Source organism: Taudactylus pleione, unplaced genomic scaffold (genome assembly GCF_031769625.1).
Source record: "Taudactylus pleione unplaced genomic scaffold, aTauple2 ptg001990l, whole genome shotgun sequence".
Taxonomy (NCBI): Eukaryota; Metazoa; Chordata; class Amphibia; order Anura; family Myobatrachidae; genus Taudactylus; species Taudactylus pleione.
In genome coordinates this window covers 1,856,910-1,882,956 of record NW_028286386.1, presented here as the reverse complement: position 1 = coordinate 1,882,956, position 26,047 = coordinate 1,856,910, and the positions used below count along the sequence as shown (strand labels likewise).

Sequence of the window (26,047 nt, the reverse complement as noted above, 5' to 3'; positions counted from 1 at the left end):
AATTCCATATATGTGTTTTATTTTACACTTCTACCAACAGCATCAATGTCTGCTTTTAGTATAATAAAATTAATGCAAAATGCAGCATAGAAATAACATAGTGGCCGATGCAGAAGTCTGCTTTGCAGACGTATCCTGCATGTTTTTGCATTGTGCATTCTCTGGGGCCAAACAACTCATTTGCACATGGGGGAGAAAAGGGCCAAATAGGGTGGGGACGGCACGTTTGCACATAAGCTAAATTCAGAGAGGGCAGGCAGGCTGAATTGTGGCTCTGCAGAGTTGCGCATATGCTGAATTATGCCTGTTTTCCGTTGGGTCTTAAGCAACAGGGATAGGGCTTACTTTAGTATGCAATGCCACTGATGTGACAACCAATTTTGTTGTCATTTAATTCCTACATTAATTCCTACATTTTACAATTCCTAATTTGTGACCAGGTGCAGATTACCTGAAACTCACCCCCTGTGTACTTGCGCGTGGGCTTATTTTAGGAAGTCTTGGGATCTGTTTTAGCACAGGCTTCTTCATACTGATTGTAACTGAAACTGGCCTTTTATTACATCTGATAGACCAAAGTGAGGTGTAGTCTTCCTACATTACAAAAGGAGCCATTTCTCCATTGACATATATGTGGGTGTTGCATGTTAATTGACTACAAAGTTTTTCCTGGATTACAAGAAAGAAAAGTTGGTGAGGGTGGCGAAACCGTTGCTTAAGTGGACAAAGAGACGTGAAAGTAAATTGCCTTTCAGTCACTGTGTGTTTAAACTACTCTGCCCCACCTCTGTATTCTGCCTATTACATTACTGATTTGCTGTATGCACTGATGAGGCTGGCAATTGTACATCTAGCGGGCTCTCGCTTCTGGCACTAGGGACAGTGGCAGCTGGGTAGTTTCGGGCGGTACATCTGTCATTCAGTGTCAAGTGGTCCAATTTGAAGCTCATCCCCACCTGTTGATTGTGCACTGCGGAGTCTGTGACCGTTGCACCCAGCCCCTGTTTGAGGGCTAACGTTTTGCTACTATTGCATATTGTGAATTAAAGTTTCCCAAAGCAGGTCTGATATCTATGCCAATCTTCATGTAAACTGTTATCATAATATGAGATGGTCAGGTGGGGAACGCTGGTCAACTTGACATGGAATGACCCATTTGTTAAAGAGGCCTAGAACGAAACTTGTATGTGCAGCCCTTTTGTAGGATGTGGGGATTGCATTTATGCCCCCTTGGATCTAGAAAGGTGCCCATTACTACATTAGTTTCTTACATTCGGCTTTTAGTAAATGATGCATAAAAATGCATATCTGTCATCAGGAGCAAATTGGGGCAAGAAATACCGCAGGAGATCAAGAAAAAGAGTAATTAATTCTGCAGATGAGCATGGGACATCCAGCACGCCAAAGAAGAGGAATTGCAAGCAAGCTGTAGGTTCCTCTCAGGTAAGCAGGTGCATATAGGCTTGTTTACCATTGAATCTTGTCTTTTTTCTGAATGTGCGTGGTCATGTGTGAGACATCTGTAAGTGCTTGCTTGGTGATTTCTTTTGTATCATTTACTCAACCAGCCCAGTTCATACTACCTAGGCGTTTAAACAGCGCTGCCATTTTGTTATAATTAGTGCAGTGAAATGTAACCCATCATTGAAATTGAGGGAGGAAACTACAGATATGAACATGCTCAAAACATTGTCAAGTAAATATTGAATATGTGAACTTGAAGACTATACATTTTTCTGTAGAAAAGCATACAATGAGCCTTCGTAAGTCTTGTTGGGACATATTGTTGCCTACTAGTATGTTATACAATTTTAAATAAGTCCCATTTCAACACTTTTCAGCAGCCTGTATCCACCAAAGTGAAAGCCAAGTTGGGCGACCATGCTGATAAATCTGGGAGTGAACCTGCTGCTGATCTCACTATGACTTCACTCTCTATAAGCGATGCAGAGGTTTGCTCCGATGTAGACAATACATCCTCAGGACCAGCTGCCATGGACATCTCCAAGAATGAAGAGCTCTTGACTGCCCCCTTGCATTCACAATCTTCTGATAAAGCTGATTTCGGCGCTGGAACTCCTGGGACAAAACCAGGTGAAAAGCAGATATAGTGATTGTAGCAGTCATTGGTCATTTTCATGAATGTGTGTGTCCAGGTTTTCTGTTGGAAGCATGTTTTTTTTTTCAATGTTTCTTCTTGCTTTAAAAGATCCACATCTACCTACAGTATGTCACCTGTGGTTTTAGGGTAAGATCTGGAAATCATACACTGATCAGGTACCCGAGAATTGCAGTTAGTCATGGCTTTAATATGTAAATATTTAGTATGGCCAGTTTTATTGAGGCAATCTTTATATGGCGTTTAATATGTTACTTAAAAATACCTGACATAGCTTTTCTGTATGAGGTAAATTAAAATAGTTTTTTTTTTTTTTGCTTTATCTAATTGTGTTGAACTCAACTTAATTTTTCAGAATGCAAGGTACAATTCAATAGAATTCTAGTAGCAGACCATATAGTATACAGTAATGGGAGATGGGTCACACTTAGCTTTCAACAATATGGAGTTATGTTGTCTTGCTTCTGCCCATAATCATGTTGCACTAAAGCATTATACAAGCACCCTCCAAGGCTCTTTCCATGGCTCTCATTCCATTAAGACTGATAGGATCTGTTGTTCTACAAAGTAAACTTGTAATTCTGAATAAGACACAATGGGGGCGATTCTATTGTTTTGGGCATCTATACGATTAGGTGCCTAACGGAACTATTTAATTGTTGCTCCGTTCAGGCGCCTAAAGCCGCGGGGGTCGACAACCTTTTTTCTTGCAGCCTCCTGAAGTGCAAGTAGAAATGTGGGCAAAGTCCATTGTTTTGGGTGCGTTAACCACTGCTTTAGATGGGTTTAGCCGCTTTGTGCTTTTAGGCATGTTAAATACTAATGGGCGCCCACACTGAGAAACAATTTAATTACTTTGTCGGTAACCTATTTTTATAGATGCCCAGCGGGGGGGGCGCGCAGAACAATTGAATCGTCCCAAGTGTGTTTCTGGTAAGAAAAGAAGTAACGACATGTGCTGTGTCAACTCAAAAAAATATAAAAATACGATAAGTGCCTCATCATTAAGACAAAATATATTAATTTGAGCAATAAAATGCCTAGAAATAAAAGGCTAAATAGCCATAACATTCCTTATAAATTCCATAAGCCAACATTTGTGTCCCGGTTGGTGCAGTGACAAATATCCTCTATTTTTCCAAAGTGCAGGTATGTGTAAAACTGCTTTTGCCAGTTTAGTATCATGTAAACAAATTAATGTTATGCCAATATATCGTATATGAACTTTTTTCAGGTAGCAGCCTCCCGCAGTCCTATCTGTTGATATCTGACTTATAAGCAAGTTCCATGTTGACTTCTCAATCCAAAATGTAGTTGAGAGCAGTTATTAAACAGGTATATCACTGTCAGTAGGAGATTTAAGACTGCTGCCATTGGATCTCCAAATATAGTACAAATGCCCGGCCGATTTCAGCAAACAAAGAGGTAGGATTCCACGCTTTAGGTTCCTGACTAGATTTTGTGTCAGGCACTTTATTTTTTAGTTACTTTTCTTAAAGGATCAGCATTGCTTTTTATTGCTTTTTAGCTTTTGTGTGTTCTTTGCATTTTATTGATTATTATATTAAATTTAGTGAATTTTGTATTAATTATGAGGCACTTTTAGAGTATTGTTATAAGTTTATACAGCCAGGTTATTATTACTTTTAAGTTTAGTTTTTAAGAAAATTTCCCCTTTTAATTCAACCAGCTACTTAAGGTCAATTTTATATCTATCGTGTGGACACTGTGCCAGGGATATTTTCTTGTTCATGTGCCTCCCATGTCCATTTTGCAAATGCAATGGGATAGCGACAGAATTTCCTATATGACTAACTTCCTGATGCTTTCTGACTGGAGATGTCCGCAACACCACCAAGATGCCTGTCCCTTAGACACTGGCTTTTGGACAGTACTGGTTATGCCATGTCTCCCATTTAATGGTCTTACATCCAAACGGTCTTGTTACAAATGAACAAGTCATATAAAAAAAAAATTATAGCTGGTACAGATGTAAGATAAAGAGTAGTGTCAAAAGTGAAATGCTGATTTTGGTGTGTTAAGATTGATGTGTCTTAAAGTTGAACTTGTGTATAGTTATGTAGATGGAAATCCTAAATTTCTGTACATAACGAATGTAGTAATATAGAAAGATGTCAATATATAATTGTTACAGAAATAACATAAGTTATGAGAAGGTAACTCACTATAAATAGTGTTGAGTCCATCGGTGGAGCCGAATGACGCAGGGGTTTGGTATAAAGACTTTGTTTAAAGCTGTGGTCACTGCTTCAGGTAGATAAAAGCCTCTGATGAACAGTCCAGCTTAGTCTGTGTGAGCGATCTCAGACACTTTATGAAACTTTCTTGATCTCTGGGAGAGGAGTGCTGATAAATTCAGGTTGTAGTGGTATGCAGGGCTGTCATCAGAAATGATGGGGCCCGGTACTGACAAAATAGGCGGGGCCCCCCTCCCCGAGATGGGGGGCACAGAGCTGGGAAGGCTGGCTGGACTGGGGGGGGGGGCACAGGGCTGGCTGGATTAGGGGAGGGCACAGGGCTGGGAAGATTGGCTGGACTAAGGGGGGTACAGGGCTGGGTAGGCTGACTGGATTAGGGATGGCACAGGGCTGGGAAGGCTGGCTGGACTAGGGGGTGCAGAGGGCAGGGAAGGCTGGCTGGAGTAGAGGGGGGAAAGGACAGACAAGGATGGCTGGACTGGGAAGGGTGCGCAGGGAAGGCTGGCTGGACTATAAAGCAAGTGCAGGGGAAGGGTCAGTATGCTTACCTGTCACTGTCAGGCATGGAGGAAACCGGGCCTGAATGTCAGCATTGTGGATTGCATCAGCAGCCAGGGAGAAGAAACAGTGCCAACGTCATTCTAAATACGACGTTGGCCACGAGCCAATCACAGCTCGCGGACCGGTAGCCAATCAGGTGAGTCTTCTGCTGTTTGGCTGCTCACAACCCGGCAGCCAATCAGGAGCAGCAACTCCTGATTGGCTGCCGGTCCGCGAGCTGTGATTGGCTTGCGGTTTGCAACTTATGGAATGCTGCCTGCGCGTTGTTTCTCCTCCTGGGTGCCAGTAATTTAATGATCCCCACCGCTGACATCCGGACCCCTCTCTCTCGGGGCCCGGGACTACAGGCCCAGCAGTCCCCCCCCTGATGGCAGCCCTGGTGGTATGTCAACTGAATGTTCATTACAAAAGGGCTAGTGACCATAAGAAAAGCTTTCTCTGTATATATGGAGGCAGGGTGACTTCCTCCAGTTAACTTTGTGCATTTTAAGGTTACTTTTGTGTGGTTATTTCACTCCTTAGTTACATTTGTGAATGTTTGGGACATGCTGCAATCTTGGCAGCGAGTGTACGTTATTCAGTAGTGATTTATCCTAGATGTTTCATCTTCTCAACTGTTGGGCTTCTGCAAGGATAATGTTCTGTTTGAATTTGGGTTTATATAGCTGTTGGTCCCCCAGCTTAATTGAATATTTTCTTCAATATTGTGGTAAGTTAAGATATTTTACGGTTTCCCACTGCTTGATTATATCATTTATTAACTGGTGAAGGTACATAATGCTGTCCAAAATAGATTGTTTCTGTGTACACACATATGCTATATGGGTTTAGGGTATAATATTAATATAATAGCAATATAAATTGGTCTAATTTATGAAAAGACAATATACTCATGGATATGTGTAAAGAAAATAGCATTCCATATATAGCAGACCTGAGCTGAGATTGTCCACAAGGTCGATTTAAGGGTTGAAAATTACACCGATCAGCCATAACATTAAGACCTCCTGCCTAATATTGTGTAGGTCCCCCTCCCAAAGAGTTCTGACCTGTCAAAGATATTCTATGGTATCTGGCACCAAGACATTAGCAACATAGTGTTCACTCTAGCTCCGGCAGCAGGCAGGGCGCCAGAGCTAGAGAGGGCACTTCCGCGTGCCCGAAAAGGGGTGCGGCCATTGAAAAGGGGGCGTGTCTATAAGACGCGTCCCCTCTTCGTCACTCTTGGTGGTGTGCCCGGCACTTACGGACACGCCGGCAGCCCCCAAGCGCTGCTGACAGGGAGAATAGATGCCGGGCGCATGCGCCAGGCGTCTATTCTCCGGCGGTGACTGGGTCACCGCACATCTCCCCAACTGTGGGACATTTCGACCCGCGGGTGAAGAAGGCACCCGCAGGCTGTGAGGGCAGGGCGCTTTTTGCCCTCCCTCTGGAGGGCAGGGTGCTTTTTGCCCTCCCTCTGGAGGGCAGGGCGCTTTTTGCCCTCCCTCTGGAGGGCAGGGCGCTTTTTGCCCTCCCTCTGGAGGGCAGGGCGCTTTTTGCCCTCCCTCTGGAGGGCAGGGCGCTTTTTGCCCTCCCTCTGGAGGGCAGGGCGCTTTTTGCCCTCCCTCTGGAGGGCAGGGCGCTTTTTGCCCTCCCTCTGGAGGGCAGGGCGCTTTTTGCCCTCCCTCTGGAGGGCAGGGCGCTTTTTGCCCTCCCTCTGGAGGGCAGGGCGCTTTTTGCCCTCCCTCTGGAGGGCAGGGCGCTTTTTGCCCTCCCTCTGGAGGGCAGGGCGCTTTTTGCCCTCCCTCTGGAGGGCAGGGCGCTTTTTGCCCTCCCTCTGAGGGCAGGGCCCTTTTTGCCCTCCCTCTGGAGGGCAGGGCCCTTTTTGCCCTCCCTAAAACAGCCTAGCGGGAACGCTAGCAGCAGATCCTTTAAGTCCTGAAAGTTGCGAGGTGGGGCCTCCATGGCTTTTCCAGCACATCCCACAAATTCTCGATTTGGATTTAGATCTGTGGAATTTTAGAGGCTAAAGGCCTTATTCAGAGATGTACGTTCATCTGAGGATGAATGCACATCTCCGATGTTTAGGGGTCTGCGTCTGTGCAGGATCTGTTCTGCGTATGTGCAGAACTGGTCCTGCGATCTTGCTCGCAGACCTCCCAAGCCGAAACATGATTGACATGCTGCGGCATTTGGGTGCGTGCCTGGGCGCCGTTCCCGAAAACTGAGGCATGTCTCCTCCATTTTCTAGGAGGAACGAGGCTAGGGTTTGCATTGGCGGACGCAGATTCCTGGCCTCTTGCTTATTCAGGCTGTGGGAAGCTTCAGCTCCCGCAGCCTGACAGAGCAACCATCCAGATGGTTTTGATGGTAATCCCAGCCTGCGACGTCTGTTGCAGTGCTGGGATCGCAAATGCAGTAAAGAGGTGCCTGACACCACCACCTACATTTGCATCTGAGATGCACAGATTTGCACAACCACAGGTGTGTAAATCCGTCCATCTCTGAATCAGGCTCTAAGTGAACACCTTGGCCTCTTTCCCAAAATTTTTCAGGAACGGTTTGAGTAACGTGGCAGGGAGTATTATGCTGCTGAAAGAGGCCTCTGCCATCAGGGAATACTGTTGCCATGAAAGGGCTTACTTGGTCTGCAACAATGTTTAGGTAGGTGATACGTGTCAAAGTAACATCCACATGAATGCCAGGACCTAAAGTTGTCCAGCAGAATCTTGCCGAGAGCATCACACTGCCTCCTCTGGCTTGTGTTCTTCCCATAGTACATCCTGGTGCCATCTCTTCCCCAGGTAAATGATGCACACGCTCCTGGCCGTCCACATGATGTTAAAGAAAACGGGATTCATCAGACCATGCCACCTTCTTCCTTTGCTCCATGGTCCATTTCTGACGTTCATGTGCCCATTGCAGGCGCCTTCGGCAGTGCACAGGGATAAGCATGGGCACTCTTGACAGGTCAGCGCTTAAGAGGCCCCATACTCGGCAATCTGCAATACCCTATGTGTTCTGACACCTTTCTATCATAGCCAGCATTAACTTTTTCAGCAATTTGCTATAGTCACTCTTTTGTGGGATAGGACCAGACGAGCTAGTCTTCGCTCACATTGCACATCAATGAGCCTTGTGCGCCCATGACCCTGTTGCTGGTTCACCAGTTGTCTTTCCTTGGTTCACTTGGTAGGTACTAACTACAGCACAGAGGGAACATTCCACAAGACCTGCCATTTTGGAGATGCTCTGGCTCATTTGGCCAGCTGTAACAATTTGGCTCTTGTCAAAGTCACTCAGATCCTTAAGCTTGCCCATTTTTCCTGCTTCCTATGCATCAACTTCAAGAATGGAGTGTTCACTTGCTGCCTAATATATCCCATTGTAATCAGATAATCAATGTTGTTCACTTCACCTGTCAGTAATTTTAATGTTGTGGCTGATAGGTGTAGCTGCACAACTTGTGTATCTAAAAGAATTGGTTGGAAACTCATCTGGGGGAGCTTTGTGTATCTTTGCTATGGAGAAAAGAAGGCCCACACATACCCATCCTCAAGGCAACATTACAGTGCAGATTTTCTGGATATCCATACTTAAGCACAGTTGACTTAATTAGTACCTCAGTTTGATTATAACATCTATGCACAAGCGTAGATATCCTCAAAATCTGAACTGTTACGGTGCCTTGAGTTCCAAGTTTGTGGCCTAATACATACAAAAGCACAGCCCTGCACATTTGTGTAGAGGTGTGCATGTGGAATATGGTGCACAAAATGAATAGGTGAACAGGCATAGACCCAGATGCTCACATTTGCAGGTATACAGTCAGGTGCATAAATATTGGAACATTGACAGAATATTCATATTTTGGCCTCTATTCACCACCACAGTGGCTTTGAAATGAAACAAACAAGATGTGCTTTAACTGCAGACTTTCAGATTTAATTTGAGGGTAATTACATCCAAATCAGGTGAACGGTGTAGGAATTACAACTGTTTCTATATGTGCCTCCCACTTTTTAAGGGGCCAAAAGTAATGGGACTATAAACTCAAAAGCTATTTCATGGACAGGTGTGGGCTATTCCCTCGTTATTTCATTATCAATTAAGCAGGTAAAAGGTCTGGAGTTGATTCTAGGTGTGAAATTTGCATTTGGAATCAGTTGCTGTTGACTCTCAATACGAGATCCAAAGAGCTGTCACTATCAGTGAAGCAAGCCATTATTAGGCTGAAAAATCTAAACAAACCCATCAGAGAGATAGCAAAAACATTAGGTGTGGCCAAATCAACTGTTTGGAACATTCTTAAAAAGAAAGAACGCATCGGAGAGCTCAGCAACACCAAAAGACCCGGAAGACCACGGAAAACAACTGTGGTGGATGACAGAAGAATTATTTCCCTGGTGAAGAAAAACCCCTTCACAACAGTTGGCCAAATCAAGAACACTCTCCAGGAGGTAGGTGTATGCTTCACAGTGCAGATGGACAATGACCCGAATCGTAGTGCAAAAGCAACCAAAGAGTTTTTTAAGGCTAAAAAGTGGAATGTTATGCAATGGCCAAGTCAATCCCCTGACCTGAATCCGATTGAGCATGCATTTCACTTGAAGACAAAACTGAAGGGAAAATGCCCCAAGAACAAGCAGGAACTGAAGACATTTGCAGTAGAGGCCTGGCAGAGCATCACCAGGGATGAAACCTAGCATCTGGTGATGTCTATGCGTTCCAGACTTCAGGCTGTAATTGCCTGCAAAGGTTTTGCAACAAAGTATTAAAAAGTGAAAGTTATGCTGGCCATACACGGTAAGATTTTCTGTCCAACCATCCAACTAGTTGGTATGAAAGCAAATGACAATCAGCAATTTGCTCCCAAACGCAGGAAAATGGACAAAAACTGTTGTTCGAACAAATTGTTTAGAGAAAACATTTAACAAACTTGTCTGAACGACCATTTTAATCTACTTTCTGGCATTTAGGAGCAAATTGCTGATCATCATTTACTCCCATATGTTACCAGATTTTCATTCCAACCAACCAACTAGTTGGGTGGTTGGACAGAAAATCTTACCGTGTATGGCCAGCATTAGATTTAGGATCGTATAGTTTGTACCATTACTTTTGGCCCCTTAAAAAGTGGGAGGCACATATAGAAACTGTTGTAATTCCTACACCGTTCACCTGATTTGGATGTAATTACCCTCAAATTAAATCTGAAAGTCTGCAGTTAAAGCACATCTTGTTTGTTTCATTTCAAAGCCATTGTGGTGGTGAATAGAGGCCAAAATATGAAAATTCTGTCAATGTCCCAATATTTATTCACCTGACTGTATGAAAGTGGGGAAAAATATATGGAATAAACTTTGGGTCTCCTCAAATGGTCCACTATATAACAAGCATTTTAAAGCTTTTGAACAGTTGAGAGAAGAGTAATTGATCCCAAATCATACTATAGATATCTGCAATGAAGACATTCTTTAGAACAGGGATGGGGAACATCCGGCCCACGGGCCGTATATGGCCCGCAAGACCATTTTATCATGCCGGCCAGCTGTGGCTCTCTTCCCTCATTGTTTTTTTCCGGGCAGCGCTGAGCCCTGAGCACTCGGCTCAGACGCTGCCCGGCTGTGTGCGGCGCCGCAGTGTGACATCAGAAGTCACGCAGCGCCGTCCAGCCCCATGCCGCCCGTCCTCCTTCAGCCCGCCCGCAGACATCTTAAGCGGAGGAGGACGGAGAGGTGCAGCGCAGAGCAGTGGGAGAGGGAGTCAGGCAGCCCTTAGGCTGTCTGCTGAATATCTGAGGGATGGAAGGAGGAGGGAGTGAACCCTGCTGATGCACTCTCAGGGAGCCTTGGTGCTGCACCCCCACACACAATGACTGATGACTGTGTGAGACAGTGGGTGTCTGTGCCTGCTGGAGCACCCATTGCTGTCTGGCTGCTGTAGCTATTTTGGAGGAGAGGAGACTTAACTGGAGTCGTGCACTACTGGCCTGGGTGAGTCTTTCAATTTTGCTGTGGGGCTGGGCTCTATATAGCAGACAAGTTGATAATTTTGTATGGCCCGCAAATGATTTTAGAAACATCCAAATGGCCCTCGGCAGAAAAAAGGTTCCCCACCCGTGCTTTAGAAGAACAATATAATTGCTCTGCTTCCATACCTAGTACTTCACTGATTGATAGCAATTTTCCAGAATGTTGGCTCCTGTACTATATGCATATATTTTCCAACAAACTGAGCCAAATTGCCTCACAGGGTCTGATTCTGAACTGCGTGCAATGTTACTGCGCACACGTACACTAGAAAATGGAAAAGTTGGCGCTAATAGAAGCTATTGACACTTCTGTTGAACCAATCATTTGTAACTACTATTCCTCTGCTTGCAAGCTGCTGCTACCTTACAGAGGAGCTGACCCTCCAAAACTTTCAACAGAAAAAAAAATCGAATGGAACGCTGTTTACTTGCAGGGAAATATAAAAAAATGATTAACCATATGAACACTCTCACAGCAAAATGCAGGATGCAGCTGTATTATGCACTGTTGTGCTGTATTATGCACTGTTGTGCACATGTGCATCAGAGCTGGCAAAGCGCAGCCAAGCCGATCTCCGTTAGTCAATTCACACTATCAGCTGTGCATAATACAACTGCACCCTGCATATTGCTGTGATAGTGTTCATATGGTTATTCATTGGTCTATGTCACTAGATTGCCGGCTAGGTGTATTTCAATTTGGCAACTGCATGTTTATACTGTAATGCAAAAAAATTTTTTTTCATTTTTATCAAATTTATTGTGTTATTTTAGTGTATGTATTTTAACACATTCTTGATAAATCCCATCCAAGTAAACCATGCTCCATTCGTTTGTTTTTTCTGATGTGCATGTGTCTAATGCTGGCAAACACTGACCGATAAAATGTGCGTCATAGACCAACAGGCATTTTATCTGCCAGACTGACACCCAGCAGATATCTTGGCCATGCACTGTGAGATATCTTACATAGTATTGGACACGATATCTGGCTTCCTTCCTGGGGCGGAGACATTTTCCCGTTCCTCCCCTGTGAAGGTACAGGGGAAATGTCTGTCAGTTGGCTGCAGCTGTTCATACGCTGCCTGATGAGGCCGACTCGTAACTTTTATAATATTACATTGGTCGGACATGATGGACGATTCAGCATGCCCAATCGATTCATACTTTTGGATTAGCCGCACTCATACACAGTTCAATTATCTGTATGATCCACTCAGATAATGAAATAAAGTATCCCCAACATTAGTCACTAACAAGTCGCACAGTGCATGCATCCCTTATTAAGACGCACTGTATCAGAAGTTAATTGGAAATGTGCTGGGCGTCCTTGGGCAGTGAGTTGAAGGAGGCTATTCAGATGCATGAAAATATTGGTCCATCTTATGGGCGTGTTGTGGGAGTGTCGCTGATTGGTTGGAGCTCAGATGCATAATCCTTCAAATAGGAGGCCATACTATGAAGGAAAATCCGCACCCAGCATGTGGCTGGAGAATATTTCAATGCGATTCTAAATTCATCTAAAGCCGCTAAAATTGGGCGTTTCAGTATTTGCACATGCAGACGCTCAGGTGTACACCAGGGAAGGGCTTGTAGCGGTATTTGCATAAAGTTGCAGAAGCAATACCCCACAAAAGACGCGCACATAGACACTGCAGCAACCGACTCAGAATCAGGCCCATGATGAGAAGCAAATGGGAAAACTATATTGGAGAGGTAACAGATGAGAAGTGGGGCTGTATGTTGGCTTTTTGTCAAACAAAAATAGCTGTACATACTACATGGAGTGTATCAAACACCCCTCCGATCACGCAAAATGGGTACGAGACAATTCTAACTGCCCTTAATAAAGAGATATGCTGGGGTCATTAGTCACTCAATGTGGGATTGCTCTGTAGTTCAATATCTATGGCTAGCTTTATGGGACACTGAATGCAGTTAATTCCTATACTATATATAACTTGAAATGTGCTTGAGTAAACTAGTTTTCCAATGTGTGCTATCATGATAGCTTTGACTAGTCATCAAAGCCAGAACATGTTGGATGTAGTACCTGTATTCAAACCTCTGTGGTCTTAGTGAATGATACTGTAGGGCACTAACAGAAACTCTGTGACAAGATATTATTATAAGGTGGACCAAATCCTGGACCGTTCTACATTCGTTGACAGACGAGCCTGAGGAATTGGCTGTCTGGATGCATGGTCCTAATTCAATCACAGATGTAAATCTTGGTGAATAGATTTGAAGTAAGTGTTCTTATGCACAGCACTGTTTTTGTGTCTAAAGCCAGGAATCCGTACAGCTAAAGGCAGTCTAGTCAAAATAACATTTTCATTTTGACTTGTATAAACCATGGAACCTGCTAGACGTGATATATATATATATATATATATATATATATATATATATATATATATATATATATATGGCCATATTAAACAAATAGAACAACCTATTATACAGACCTGAAACTCTTACCATAATGGTGTTAATTTGAATGTGAAAGGTCTTCGATCTCTTTGACTTATAATTTAATTTGTTCTCCTCAGTTGTGTAACTCATCAGCTAATATTGGTTGAGCAATTCCAGAACCAATATTTTGATTTTGGCAAGTCTTTAACATACCTCGGGATAGTTAAGGATTGTATTTATTTTATCTTTCTGCCTCACTTTTAGGTTTTCAATATTTATGTTTATAAAATGCTTTAATTTGAATTAAATACAAAACAAAAAAAAAAGAAAAATTAGAATGGGTCCAGTATAGTGGTGACTACATGCATAATAAAGACCTGGAAACCCATTGATGGTCTCCCAGCCTTTAGTGGCTTTAACAATCTTGTCTGCAGTGCCTTCAGTATAGAGGGACAGTAAGTCTGTCTTATATAATTTTGGACACTTAAAAAAAAAAAATTAAGCCTAACCGTTAATCACGTATGTATTTTAAGGTGTGTTAAGGGGTATTGGCTATATGGGTACTAGAATTGGTTATAGTGCTTGACATCTGTGCTAGGGTTTTTTTTTCCCTTTCTAGCTCATGATACCAAACCAAGTACAGATTGAGTCTCCAATATCCAAAATGCTTGGCACCAGAGTTATTTTGGATATCGGAATATTTGCATACCATAATGAAATATCTGGGGAATGGGACCCAAATATAAACATAGAAAGCATTTGTTTTATATACTTTATACCATATAACACACATCCTGCAGGTAATTTAATACATTATTTTCAATAATTTTGTGGCTCAAACAGTTTGCGTACAGAAATTAAATTTATTTGTTTCATATACAACTTATATACAGAGCCTGAAGGTAATTTTATACAATATTTGTAATAATTTTGTGCCTTTAACAAAGTTTGTGTACATTGAACCATCAAAAAGCAAATGTTTCACTATCTCAGTCATGCCAAAAAAAAATCTGTATTTTGGAATATTTGGATATGGGAGACTCAACCTGTAGTTTTTATTGCCTTTTACAGTAAGAAACAAAAAAAAAAAACTTGAGGCATTGAGCTATAAGAACATATGTCAATAGTAAATACCAAAATACATAAATCAGTCACATGCAGATAATTAACAAAAATGTAATATAAGAACTGGTCTGAGAGATAACTGGGATATAGACAGGCATCCACAATGCAAACAATAATAGTACAGTTGTCAAACGCAGGGAGTGTGCAGAGAGAGGGACCCAAAAAATCAAATATATAAATTTCAGGACAGTCATCTCAGTGTAGGCCAAATCTACAATGACACAAGAAATAACAAATTATATTTATGGAGGGCAATTTTACTAGTGTATATTCTGATATATTTTTTATATATATATATATTTATTTATTTATTGTGGTCTCATGTAGTCCAGCACTCGCTCACAACTTGCCAGGGTGCTCCTCCTAAATTAACCACTTAGCTGACAATTTTTTTCCCCAAAAACCGCTCCGAAATTTTGGGTTTTTTTATGATTGAATTCGGTCAAGAACATCGTTTTGAAAACTATTCCAACGCAATTTTATTATTTTTTTTAAACACCATATTATTATTATTATCCTTTATTTATATGGCGCCACAAGTGTTCCGCAGCGCCTTACATAGTACATAGAACTAATAGGTGAACAAGAAACAAGTAACTTACAGTACATTACAGTGCAGGACAAGGACACGACTTATATACATTGCTGAAATAGTGATTAAAGCACTCACAATAAGCTGCCGGGAGTTGGCAGTACCGTGTTGGGGTACTCCCAACACGGTACTGGGGAGTAGAGAGTAGAAGAAAATGTAAAGAGAAGCACATGAGGGAAGAGGTCCCTGCTCGTGAGAGCTTACATTCTAAGGGGAGGGGCAGACAGACAGGCGTGACACAGAAGGGGAAGATAGGAAGGAAAGAGCATGAGGTGGGTTAGAATGAGTGCTGAAAGTAGTGGGTCTTGAGAGCCCTTTTGAAGATTTGTAGAGAGGTGGAGAGTCTGAGAGGGAGAGCATTCCAAAGGTAGGGAGCAGCACAGGCAAAATCTCGGATGCGGGAGTGGGAGGAAGTAATCAGTTGGCAAGAGAGGAGGCATGCATTAGTTGAGCGAAGTGGACGGGCGGGAGTGTGAAGGGAGAGAAGGTCAGAAATGTATGCGGGAGAGGATTTATTGAGGGCTTTGTAGGCGAATGTAAGATCCTTGCATTGACATCGGAAGGGGAAGGAGAGCCAGTGTGGGATTTGAAGGAGAGGGGAAGCATATGTAGAACGTCTGGAGAGTAAGATGAGCCGAGCAGCAGCATAGAGAACCATTTGTAGTGGAGAGAGGTGAGAGACTGGGAGGCCAGCTTGGAGAAGGTTACAGTAGTCCAATCTGGATATGACCAGTGAGTGGATGAGGGTTTTAGTGGCATCCTGGGTGAGGAAGGGTCTAATCCTGGAGATATTTTTTAGGTGAAAACGCCAGGACTGCGAGAGGTGCTGAATGTGCAGTTTAAAGGAGAGGGAGGAGTCTAGGATAACTCCAAGACAGCGCACTTTGGGGCTAGAGGAGATAGTTGTGCCATCAATAGATAATGAAATTGTGGGAAGTGATGTAGTGGAAGAGGGTGGGAAGATGATCAGCTCAGTCTTAGACATGTTAAGTTTAAGAAAGCGCTGGGACATCCATGAAGAGACAGCAGAGAGACAGTTGGAGATACGGGTAAGGAGCGAGGGGGAGAGCTCAGGGGTGGAAAGGTAAATTTGAGTATCATCTGCATAGAGATGATATTGGAGGTCAAAGGAGTTAATGAGTTCACCTAAAGAGAATGTATATAGGGAGAAAAGGAGAGGTCCAAGAACAGAACCTTGGGGAACTCCTACTGTTAGTGGAAGTGGAGGGGAAGAGGAGTCATGAGAGGACACAGCGAAGGAACGATCAGAGAGGAGGAAAGCCAGGAGAGGGCAGTGCCACGTAAACCGAGAGAGTAAAGGATTTGCAGGAGGAGAGGGTGGTCTACAGTGTCAAATGCAGCAGAGAGGTCAAGGAGAATGAGCAGAGAGTAGTGGCCCTTGGATTTGGCAGCAAGGAGGTCGTTGCTGACTTTCGTGAGGGCAGTTTCAGTGGAGTGGAGAGATCGGAAGTCAAATTGAAATGAGTCAAGGAGGGAGTGGGAGGAAAGAAAGGTGGTAAGGCGTTTGTAGACAATACGCTCAAGGAGTTTGGAAGTAAAAGGGAGAAGAGAGATGGGTCGATAGTTGGAAAGTATGTTAGGATCAAAGGTAGGTTTTTTAAGAATGGGGGAGACAAGAGCATGTTTGAATGCAGAAGGGACAGTGCCAGATTATAGGGAGAGATTAAGGAGGTGAGTCAGATGGGAACAGGCAGAAGGAGACAGGTGGGAGAGGAGACGGGAAGGGATAGGGTCAAGAGGAGAGGTGGAAGGAGGGGAGGACCGGATGAGGGCCATGACTTCCTCTCCAGAAGCAGGGGAGTAGGATGTCAGAGTTGGTGAGACAGAAGGGGAGGGGTGGTAAGGGCAAGGAGGGGGAGGAGTGCTGAGGGTCTGATGGGATATGATGTATGGAGTCAATTTTAGATGTAAAGTAGGTGGCAAAGTTGAGGGCAGAGAGCGAGGAGGGGAAGGGCAGAGTAGGGAGTTGAAAGTGGCAAAGAGACGCCGGGGGTTTGAGGACTTGGAGGAGATGAGGTTCTTGAAATATGTTTGTTTGGAGAGAGACAGGGCAGCACTGTAGGAAGAGAGAATACATTTGAAATGGAGGCAAGTCAGCCTTAGAGCGTGACTTTCTCCACTGACGCTCTGCAATTCTTGAACACTTTTGTAGGTATCTGGTGCATTTGGAATGCCAGGGTTGTGGTGTGGATCTGCGAGGGTGAGTAGTTATTGCTGGAGCAACAGAATCAAGAGCAGAAGTAAGGGAGGAATTGTACAGGGAAGTAGCTTGTTCAGGACCGGAGAGAGAAATGATAGGGGAGAGAAGAGAGTCCAGCAGGGAGGAAAAAGCAACAGTGTCAATAGCCTCAATATTACGCTTAGTAATGGTAGCCTTATGAGTTAGAGGAGGGTAAGGAGAGAGGGATAGGTTAAAAGAGAGAAGATGATGGTCAGAGAGGGGGAATGGGCATTTGGAGTAATCAGAAATATCACAACGGTGAGTAAAGACCAGGTCAAGTGAGTGCCCACTCACATGGGAGGGTGATGAGGTCCATTGGGCGAGACCAAATGAAGAGGTGAGGGTAAGGAGTTTAGCTGCAGAGGATTCTGAGGGAATGTCAATAGGAATATTATAATCACCTAGGATAATGGAGGGAAGATCTGAGGAGAGAAAGTGAGGGAGCCAGGAAGCGAAGTTGTCAAGGAATTTGGAGGGAGAGCCAGGGGGACTTTAAATGACAGCTACTCTGAGGTTTACTGGTTGGAAGAGGCTTATAGCATGAATCTCAAATATGGGGAATGTAAGGGATGGGTTCAGAGGGTATTAGCTGGTAGGAATAACTGATGGATAGAAGGACCCCAACACCACCACCATGGCGACCCCCAGGCCGGGGGGTGTGGGAGAAGGCAAGGCCCCCAGAGGATAGAGCAGCAGGAGAAGTGGTGTCAGAGGGTGAGATCCAAGTTTCAGTGATGGCTAGGAGATTCAGAGAGTTGGAGATAAAAAGGTCATGGGTGGGGACCAGTTTATTACAGACTGACCTGGCATTCCAGAGGGCACAGGATAGAGAGATAGCATTTGTGGGGGAGATGTGAATAAGATTATCTGGGTTGCTATAACGTGGAGGTAAGATTAATTTGGGGGACCGATATGAATAGAGTTTAGTGATGGTGCGGGCACCTGAGCTAGAAAGGGAACCTATAGGAGGTGGGCAGGGAGGGAGGTGTGGATGGCAGTGGGGTGAAGTGACAGGGAGAGGAGTGTAGGAGGAAGCTTTGGTGGTGGGGTAGTAGGACAAAGGTGGGGTAGAACAGGAAGAAAGTGGAGTAATGGGTGAGGAGTGAAGAGTAGGCAGACAGAGGAGGGGGGAGAAGGGGAGGAGGAGGTGGAAGAGATAAGGGGGAAGGAGGGAGTTGACGAAAACCTTGTCATGGTGTTTATAAGTAAACAGGAGGAATGAAATTTGGAAATGTAAATGAGATATGAGTGCAAGAGATTTGTAGGAATGCAAGTGAAAAAACATTGATGTATCAAAAAACAGTGTATCAATATGTATTCAGATTAACATGATTGTTAAACGGAGGATTAAAAGTGGGGTTCTTATATGTGCAGAATTTGAAAAATAATGCAGATTGTAAGCTGATAGAGGATGTGAGGTGAGGCAAGAGAGCGGAGATAAAGGACAGTGTTTCAAAGTTGATAGATGTAAACTGACATGGTAAAAAGTATGATAAGCATTGAATTGTATGCGAGAATCAGAAGGCCCGCATTATTAATAGCAATAGAAGTGTTCTTGCCGTGATTGTACAGGGAGTCCAGTTGTAGTCTGAGACTTTAGATTGTTGAGGTTTGTTGCTTGATGGACCTTTTTCTCCTTCTGTTTCTCCTCGGTTTAACGCAGGTCTAATGCTAGTTTTGCACTTAAAAACACTGCACTTTGAAAAAACCTGCACCCAGCCAAGGCTTTTCCAGCCAAACTACTGACACTTATACAGGGATGCAAGCAAGTGTGGACACTAATTAATGTAAAACCCCAATTGGCCAGCCAGGGAAAGCTAGCAATAAAAATGGCTTAAGTCAACAATGAACACATACCATACATCTAAGGCTACAAATAAATCAAGCATTCACTTCAGTCAATAGACTGAGAGAATCCTTAAAGCAATTTAACTATTACAAATCATGAGGCATTAGAAACTATAGCATAAGGATTCAGTAAAGAATAAGCTAGTTACCTATGATTATAATTAATAAAAGAGGCACAGGAGGTGAAATACTTTGCAGTCACAGTCAAATTCAGTTACCTATGATTAATAAACATTTTTATGGTATACTGTAGTTCTGGTCATTGACAGCTGTACCATCGATGGCCGATTGTTTATCGATGGTTGAACCAATCGATTGACGTTGGTTGGGGGGCTACACACACAATCTATATACATATGCAGTATATATGTGTGTGTGTGTATATATAAAAAAAAATGTATACACTAATATATATATAATTATACACACACAAAATATATATATGCACACATATACAGTGTGTGTGTGAGTATAGAGATACACGTGTGTGTGTGTGAATATGCGTGTGTGTGTGTATATATATATATATATATATATATATATATATATATACACACATACATATACACACATACATATACACACATACATATACACACATACAGTCAGGTCCATAAATATTGGGACATTGACAGAATTTTCATATTTTGGCCTCTATTCACCACCACAATTGCTTTGAAATGAAACAAACAAGTTGTGCTTTAACTGCAGACTTTCAGATTTAATTTGAGGGTAATTACATCCAAATCAGGTGAACGGTGTAGGAATTACAACCGTTCCTATATGTGCCTCCCACTTTTTAAGGGGCCAAAAGTAATGGGACAAACTAAACAATCCTAAATCTAACTTTCACTTTTTAATACTTTGTTGCAAATCCTTTGCAGGCAGTTACAGCCTGAAGTCTGGAACGCATAGACATCACCAGACGCTGGGTTTCATCACTGGTGATGCTCTTCCAGGCCTCTACTGCAAATGTCTTCAGTTCTTGCTTGTTCTTGGGGCATTTTCCCTTCAGTTTTGTCTTCATCAAGTGAAATGCATGCTCAATCGGATTCAGGTCAGGGGATTGACTTGGCCATTGCATAACATTCCACTTTTCAGCCTTAAAAAACTCTTTGGTTGCTTTTGCACTATGATTCGGGTCATTGTCCATCTGCACTGTGAAGCGCCGTCCAATGAGTTCTGAAGCTTTTGACTGAATATGAGCATATAATATTGCCCGAAACACTTCAGAATTCATTCTGCTGTTTTTGTTAGCAGTCACATCATCAATAAATACAAGGGAACCAGTTCCATTGGCAGCCATACATGCCCACGCCATGACACTACCACCACCATGCTTCACTGATGAGGTGGTATGTTTTGGATTATGAGCAGTTCCTTTATTTCTCTTCTCTTCCCATCACTCTGATACAAGTTGATCTTTGTCTCATCTGTCCATAGGATGTTGTTCCAGAACTGTAATGGCTTTTTTAGATGTTGTTTGGCAAACTCTAATCTGGTCTTCCTGTTTTTGTGGCTCACCAATGGTTTGCATCTTGTGGTAAACCCTCTATATTCACTCTTGTGAAGGCTTCTCTTGATTGTTGACTTTGACACATATACACCTACCTCCTGGAGAGTGTTCTTTATTTGGCCAACTGTTGTGAAGGGGTTTTTCTTCACCAGGGAAATAATTATTTTGTCATCCACCACAGTTGTTTTCCTTGGTCTTCCGGGTCTTTAGGTGTTGCTGAGCTCTCTAGTGCGTTCTTTCTTTTTAAGAATGTTCCAAACAGTTGATTTGGTCACACATAATGTTTTTGCTAACTCTCTGATGGGTTTGTTTAGATTTTTCAGCCTAATGATGGCTTGCTTCACTGATAGTGACAGCTCTTTGGATCTCATATTGAGAGTTGACAGCAACTGATTCCAAATGCAAATGTCACACCTAGAATCAACTCCAAACCTTTTACCTGCTTAATTGATAATGAAATAACGAGGGTATAGCCCACACCTGTCCATGAAATAGCTTTTGAGTTGATAGTCCCATTACTTTTGGCCAGTTAAAAAGTGGGAGGCACATATTGAAACTGTTGTAATTCCTACACCGTTCACCCGATTTGGATGTAATTACCCTCAAAATGAATCTGAAAGTCTGCAATTAAAGCACATGTAGTCTGTTTCATTTTAAAACCATTGTGGTGGTGAATAGAGGCCAAAATCTGAAAATTCTGTCAATGTCCCAATATTTATGGACCTGACTGTATATGTATGTATGTATATATGTGTGTGTGTGTATATATATATATATATATATATATATATATATATAGCCAGGGCTCTGCTGTTTATTCATGGGGGGTTGGGCTTACAAAAATGGGTGAGAAGGGGATTACAGTTTGGTCAGCAGCTGCTCCGTCTACTCTTTGCAGCCGCTGGGGAGTCACTAACAAGAGGTGGAAGAGAGAGAGAGGGAAGGACAGCGCTGATAGCTGTCCTTCCCAGGGCAGAGCAGCCGCCGGGCTGCTGCTAGCCGGAGGAGGGAGAGAAGGACAGCGCTCTCAGCGTTGCCTTCTCTGCCCTGTCAGCAGCCGCCGGTCTGTTGCTAGCTGGGCTCGCCTTAGGACACCTGCGTTATGGTTTGACAGGTGTACCGCCCCAGTCAAACTCCCCACCTGCCACTGTCCCCAGAGCGGGCTGCTGCTAGCGGGAGGGAGAGAAGGACAGCGCTGTCAGCACTGCCTTCTCTTTGCCCGGCGGCTTGCTGCTAGCGGCTGGGTAGCTGCGGTTTCTATTTTCCCGGCGGCTGCTCTGTCCTCTCGGCAGCCGCCAAGGGGCTTGGGTGCGCCGGCGGTGGGCTGTTCGATCACTGCTTGCAGTGATCCGCCCACGGGGAGGGACAAAGTGTGCAGAGGGACCAGGAGGTCCCTTTGTAATTTGTGGCTGCTAGAAGATGATTTTCCAGCAGCCGCCCACAGAGCTTTTCTGACTGGTCGTATCAGATACGACCATGTCAGGGAAAGCCCAGCCTGGCATGGTTGTATCTGATATGACCGTGCCAGGCAAGTGGTTAAATAGTATAGGTAGACAAATATGGATGGCACTTCCGAACAGATCATCTTCAGCAAAGAACAGAGACTGTGTCAGAAGTCAACGTTTCAGAGACTACGCGCTTTTTATCAAGACATGGTAGTGGTCTTTCTTGCATGAAATATAGTTTTGTTTTTTGCACTTTACAAATTTTTTTCCCTTGGAGTTTGAAGGAAGAAAATCGCTCTGGAATATAAACACAGGTTTTCAAAGGATTGGTACACTAGACAGCGCTATTGATTCACATATATATATATATATATATATATATCTCGACATGCATACATTCACATACAGTATATACACACCAACACATACACACTAGCACATACAGACACATATACTGTATACACACTAGCACATACACACTAACATACTGACGCATATATTCACACTAGCACATAGACACATATATTAACACAGACCCATACATACACACACCCTAGCACATACATACACGCTAGCACATACAGATGCATACATACACACTAGCACATACACACTAACATACCGATGCATGTATACACACTAACAGACACATACATACACACTAGCATACACACACTAACACATACACACACATACCCACTAGCACATTCAGACACATATACACACTAGCACATACAGACACATACGTACACATTATCACATACACACTAACATACAGGCACACATACTGTATACACACTAACATACAGACGCATATATACACACTAACACACAGACACATATATAAACACTAACACAGTGTATAAACACTAACACACTAACAGGGCGGTACTGGGTAGGAGCCGGTGCGGGCTCCCTCCAGTTCTCAGTGTCCGGGCCCGGGACTACAGTCCCGGCAGTACCCCCCTGATGGCGGCCCTGAGTCGAAGCAGGAGATGGCAATAGACCTATTTCATTTATTTAGTTGCAAAAGTGACGTTTCGAAGCTTGCAAAACATCACACTAGATTCAACACATTGCTTCTGCAACTACAATTTAGGTTTTGTTTTCTGGAGGTTTGTGTGAGTTCCCTTTATATGAGTCCCAGAGCGCTACAAAGTGTGTGTGAAAAATTATGAATGATGTAGTGTCACTTAAGAGCCCTCAAAGCCTGACGTTAGAAGCTTTCTGATTGGGGTGATATATGGCTCTGTCCTGCCCAAACATAATCAGGCCTGGCCAACCTGTAGCTCTCCAGCTTTTGTGAAGCTACCAGCCCCAGCATACCCTCCCACCGATCAGCCTGTAAAGCATGCTGTGACTTTCTGGAGAGCCACAAGTTGGACAGGTTTGATCTATATGTTCAAAAATCTGGATTGTCCTTCACCTGATCTTCAAAATTCCCCTGTAGTTATTTGTGGTGTTGTGACAGTAGACTCTACATATCTATTCTATATACTAACTTTCAGAAGATCATTGGGTTTCTGAATGTTTTTTTTGAGTAATAAGTGAGGCATTTTGCTTGGTAGTGTAGGGGAATCAACACAGGGAGTTCAACCTTGTTGCTGAAATTAGATGCCCCCGTACGTATTTAAGGGACTTTATAAGCCCCCCTACAGCTCTACCAGTAAATTATTGGAATAAGTTGAGTTTCTTTGTAGGGATGTTTAAATATTTTTACTTTTCTTTAATACACGTGATAATCCATTAGATATTCAGCAGAAAATGAAAACTTACACTTATTACACTTATACCTCTTTCAGACAGAGAAAAGAACCCGGTAATTTTCCGGCTCTAGCCGGGTCGACCTGGGTTTTTTTTCTGTCTGAAAGGGTCAACACAGAACCTAATTCCCGGTGCTTCGACCCAAGTATTTACCTGGGTTTTTCCCGAGTCTTACACGGGTTGGCGGCTGTCTGAAAGGTGCCGACCAGGGTTTTTCTACTCCGGGTATAGTAAGCAGCGCTTATTGGCTGAGATGGCGGTGCACGGGCTGCACTTTTCATGACCTCATCTCTGTGTGCCATAAAAGCAGTCCATTTATTATGACACACTGTATATTGCAGGGATAATCTGTGTTCTGTGTGAAAGGGGTCGACCCGGGAATTTCCCAGGAATTATGTGCTGTGTGAAAGGGAGTTAGGAGCAAATTCCTGGGTCCTTCCCGTGTTGAAATCCCAGGTTTTAGGGATTTTTCTGTCTGAAAGTGGTATTATTTATCTTAAATGGAAACCTTGGTGATTTTTTTTAATAACTTTTTTCTTTTTGTGATCTAAAGGAAGTAGTGGAAACAGACGTAAAAGTAAGCTTATACCAAGAGTGTGTGAATTTGATGATCTAGACGCACAACTTTTCCTTAAAGAAGAGGAAGAACATTACATACCCCCACCTAAGGTAACTTGAACTTTATTTATTTTAGTTAATATTTGGAATGTGGTATGTTGGCCAATAAAGTAATGATACAGGTGTGGGACCCAGAATTCTTGGATTTATTTTTTGGGGTGGGTGTTGTATCTAATTTGTCTTATCTATTATGTCCTAAAAACTACCATTTACTTTCTACCTTGCCCCTAGCATTCACAACCTCATTAAGTTGTTAATAGCAGTGTGCCTCACAGTGATTGTAGGAGGAAACCCATTATTTATGTAATCGCCAAACAGCAACAATTATTTGCCATTTTAAACAGGTTTACAGAGGATGGATACCTACATGTACATTATGCACATTTGCACCTGTTGAGTGGGGCACTTTGCATATTTACTTGGCACACAGTAGATCTTAACGGATTGTATGACTTATTAAGGGGATTGACTTTTCCACATTTCTAATTTAGTACATGTGATCTACACTAAAGGTAATATTTACAGTGCATCCGGAAAGTATTCACAGCGCATCACTTTTTCAACAATTTATTATGTTACAGCCTTATTCCAAAAAGGAATAAACTAATTTTTATCCTCGAAATTCTACACACAATACCCCATAATGACAATGTGTAAAAAGTTTCTTTGAGATTTTTGCAAATTTAATAAAATAAAAAACACTAAGAAATCACATGTACATAAGTATTCACGGCCTTTGCCATGAAGCTCAAAATTGAGCTCAGGTTCATCCTGTTTCCACTGATCATCCTTGAGATGTTCCTACATCTTAATTGGAGTCCACCTGCGGTAAATTCAGTTGACTGGACATGATTTTGAAAGGCATACACCTGTCTATATAAGGTCCCACCCTTGACAGTGCATGTAAGAGCACAAACCAAGAATGAAGTCCAGGGAATTGTCTGTAGACCTCCGAGACAGGTTTGTCTCGAGACACAAATCTGGGGAATTGTACAGAAAAATATCTGCTGCTTTGAAGGTCCCAATGAACACAGTAGCCTCCATCATCCGTAAATGGAAAAAGTTCGGAACCACCAGGACTCTTCCTAGAGTTGGCCGGCCGTCTAAACTGAGCGATCGGGGGAGAAGGGCCCTAGTCAGGGAAGTGACCAAGAACCTGATAGTCACTCTATCAGAGCTACAGCATTCCTCTGTGGACAGAGTAGAACCTTCCAGCAGGACAACCATCTCTGCAGCAATCCACCAATCAGGCCTGTATGGTAGAGTGGCCAGATGGAAGCCACTTCTTAGTAAAAAGCACATGGCAGTCCGCCTGGAGTTTGCTAAAATCAACCTGAAGGACTCTCAGACCATGATGAGACAAAGATTGAACTCTTTGGCATGAATGCCAGGAGTTATGTTTGGAGCAAACCAGGCACCGCTCATCACCAGGCCAATACCATCCCTACAGTGAAGCATGGTGGTGGCAGCATCATACTGTGGGTATGTTTTTCAGCAGCAGGAACTGGGAGACTAGTCAAGATAGAGGGAAAGATGAATGCAGCAATGTACAGAGACATCCTGGATG

At 43.2% G+C, this 26,047-nt stretch overlaps 1 protein-coding gene across 7 annotated transcripts in view; it reads left to right on the top strand.

Moving 5' to 3' along the window:
- Window positions 1–26,047, top strand: part of NSD1 (nuclear receptor binding SET domain protein 1) — a 116,702-nt gene that overhangs the window by 55,231 nt on the left and 35,424 nt on the right. For 5 of the 7 annotated variants that reach the window (XM_088465527.1, XM_088465524.1, XM_088465520.1 and 2 more), the window contains 3 exons: window positions 1,319–1,443; window positions 1,842–2,094; window positions 24,416–24,531. In XM_088465527.1, coding sequence (XP_088321653.1) covers window positions 1,319–1,443; window positions 1,842–2,094; window positions 24,416–24,531 — 494 coding nt within the window. The remainder of the gene's footprint in view (window positions 1–1,318; window positions 1,444–1,841; window positions 2,095–24,415; window positions 24,532–26,047) is intronic. The other 2 variants (XM_088465525.1, XM_088465523.1) reach the window with 1 other exon arrangement.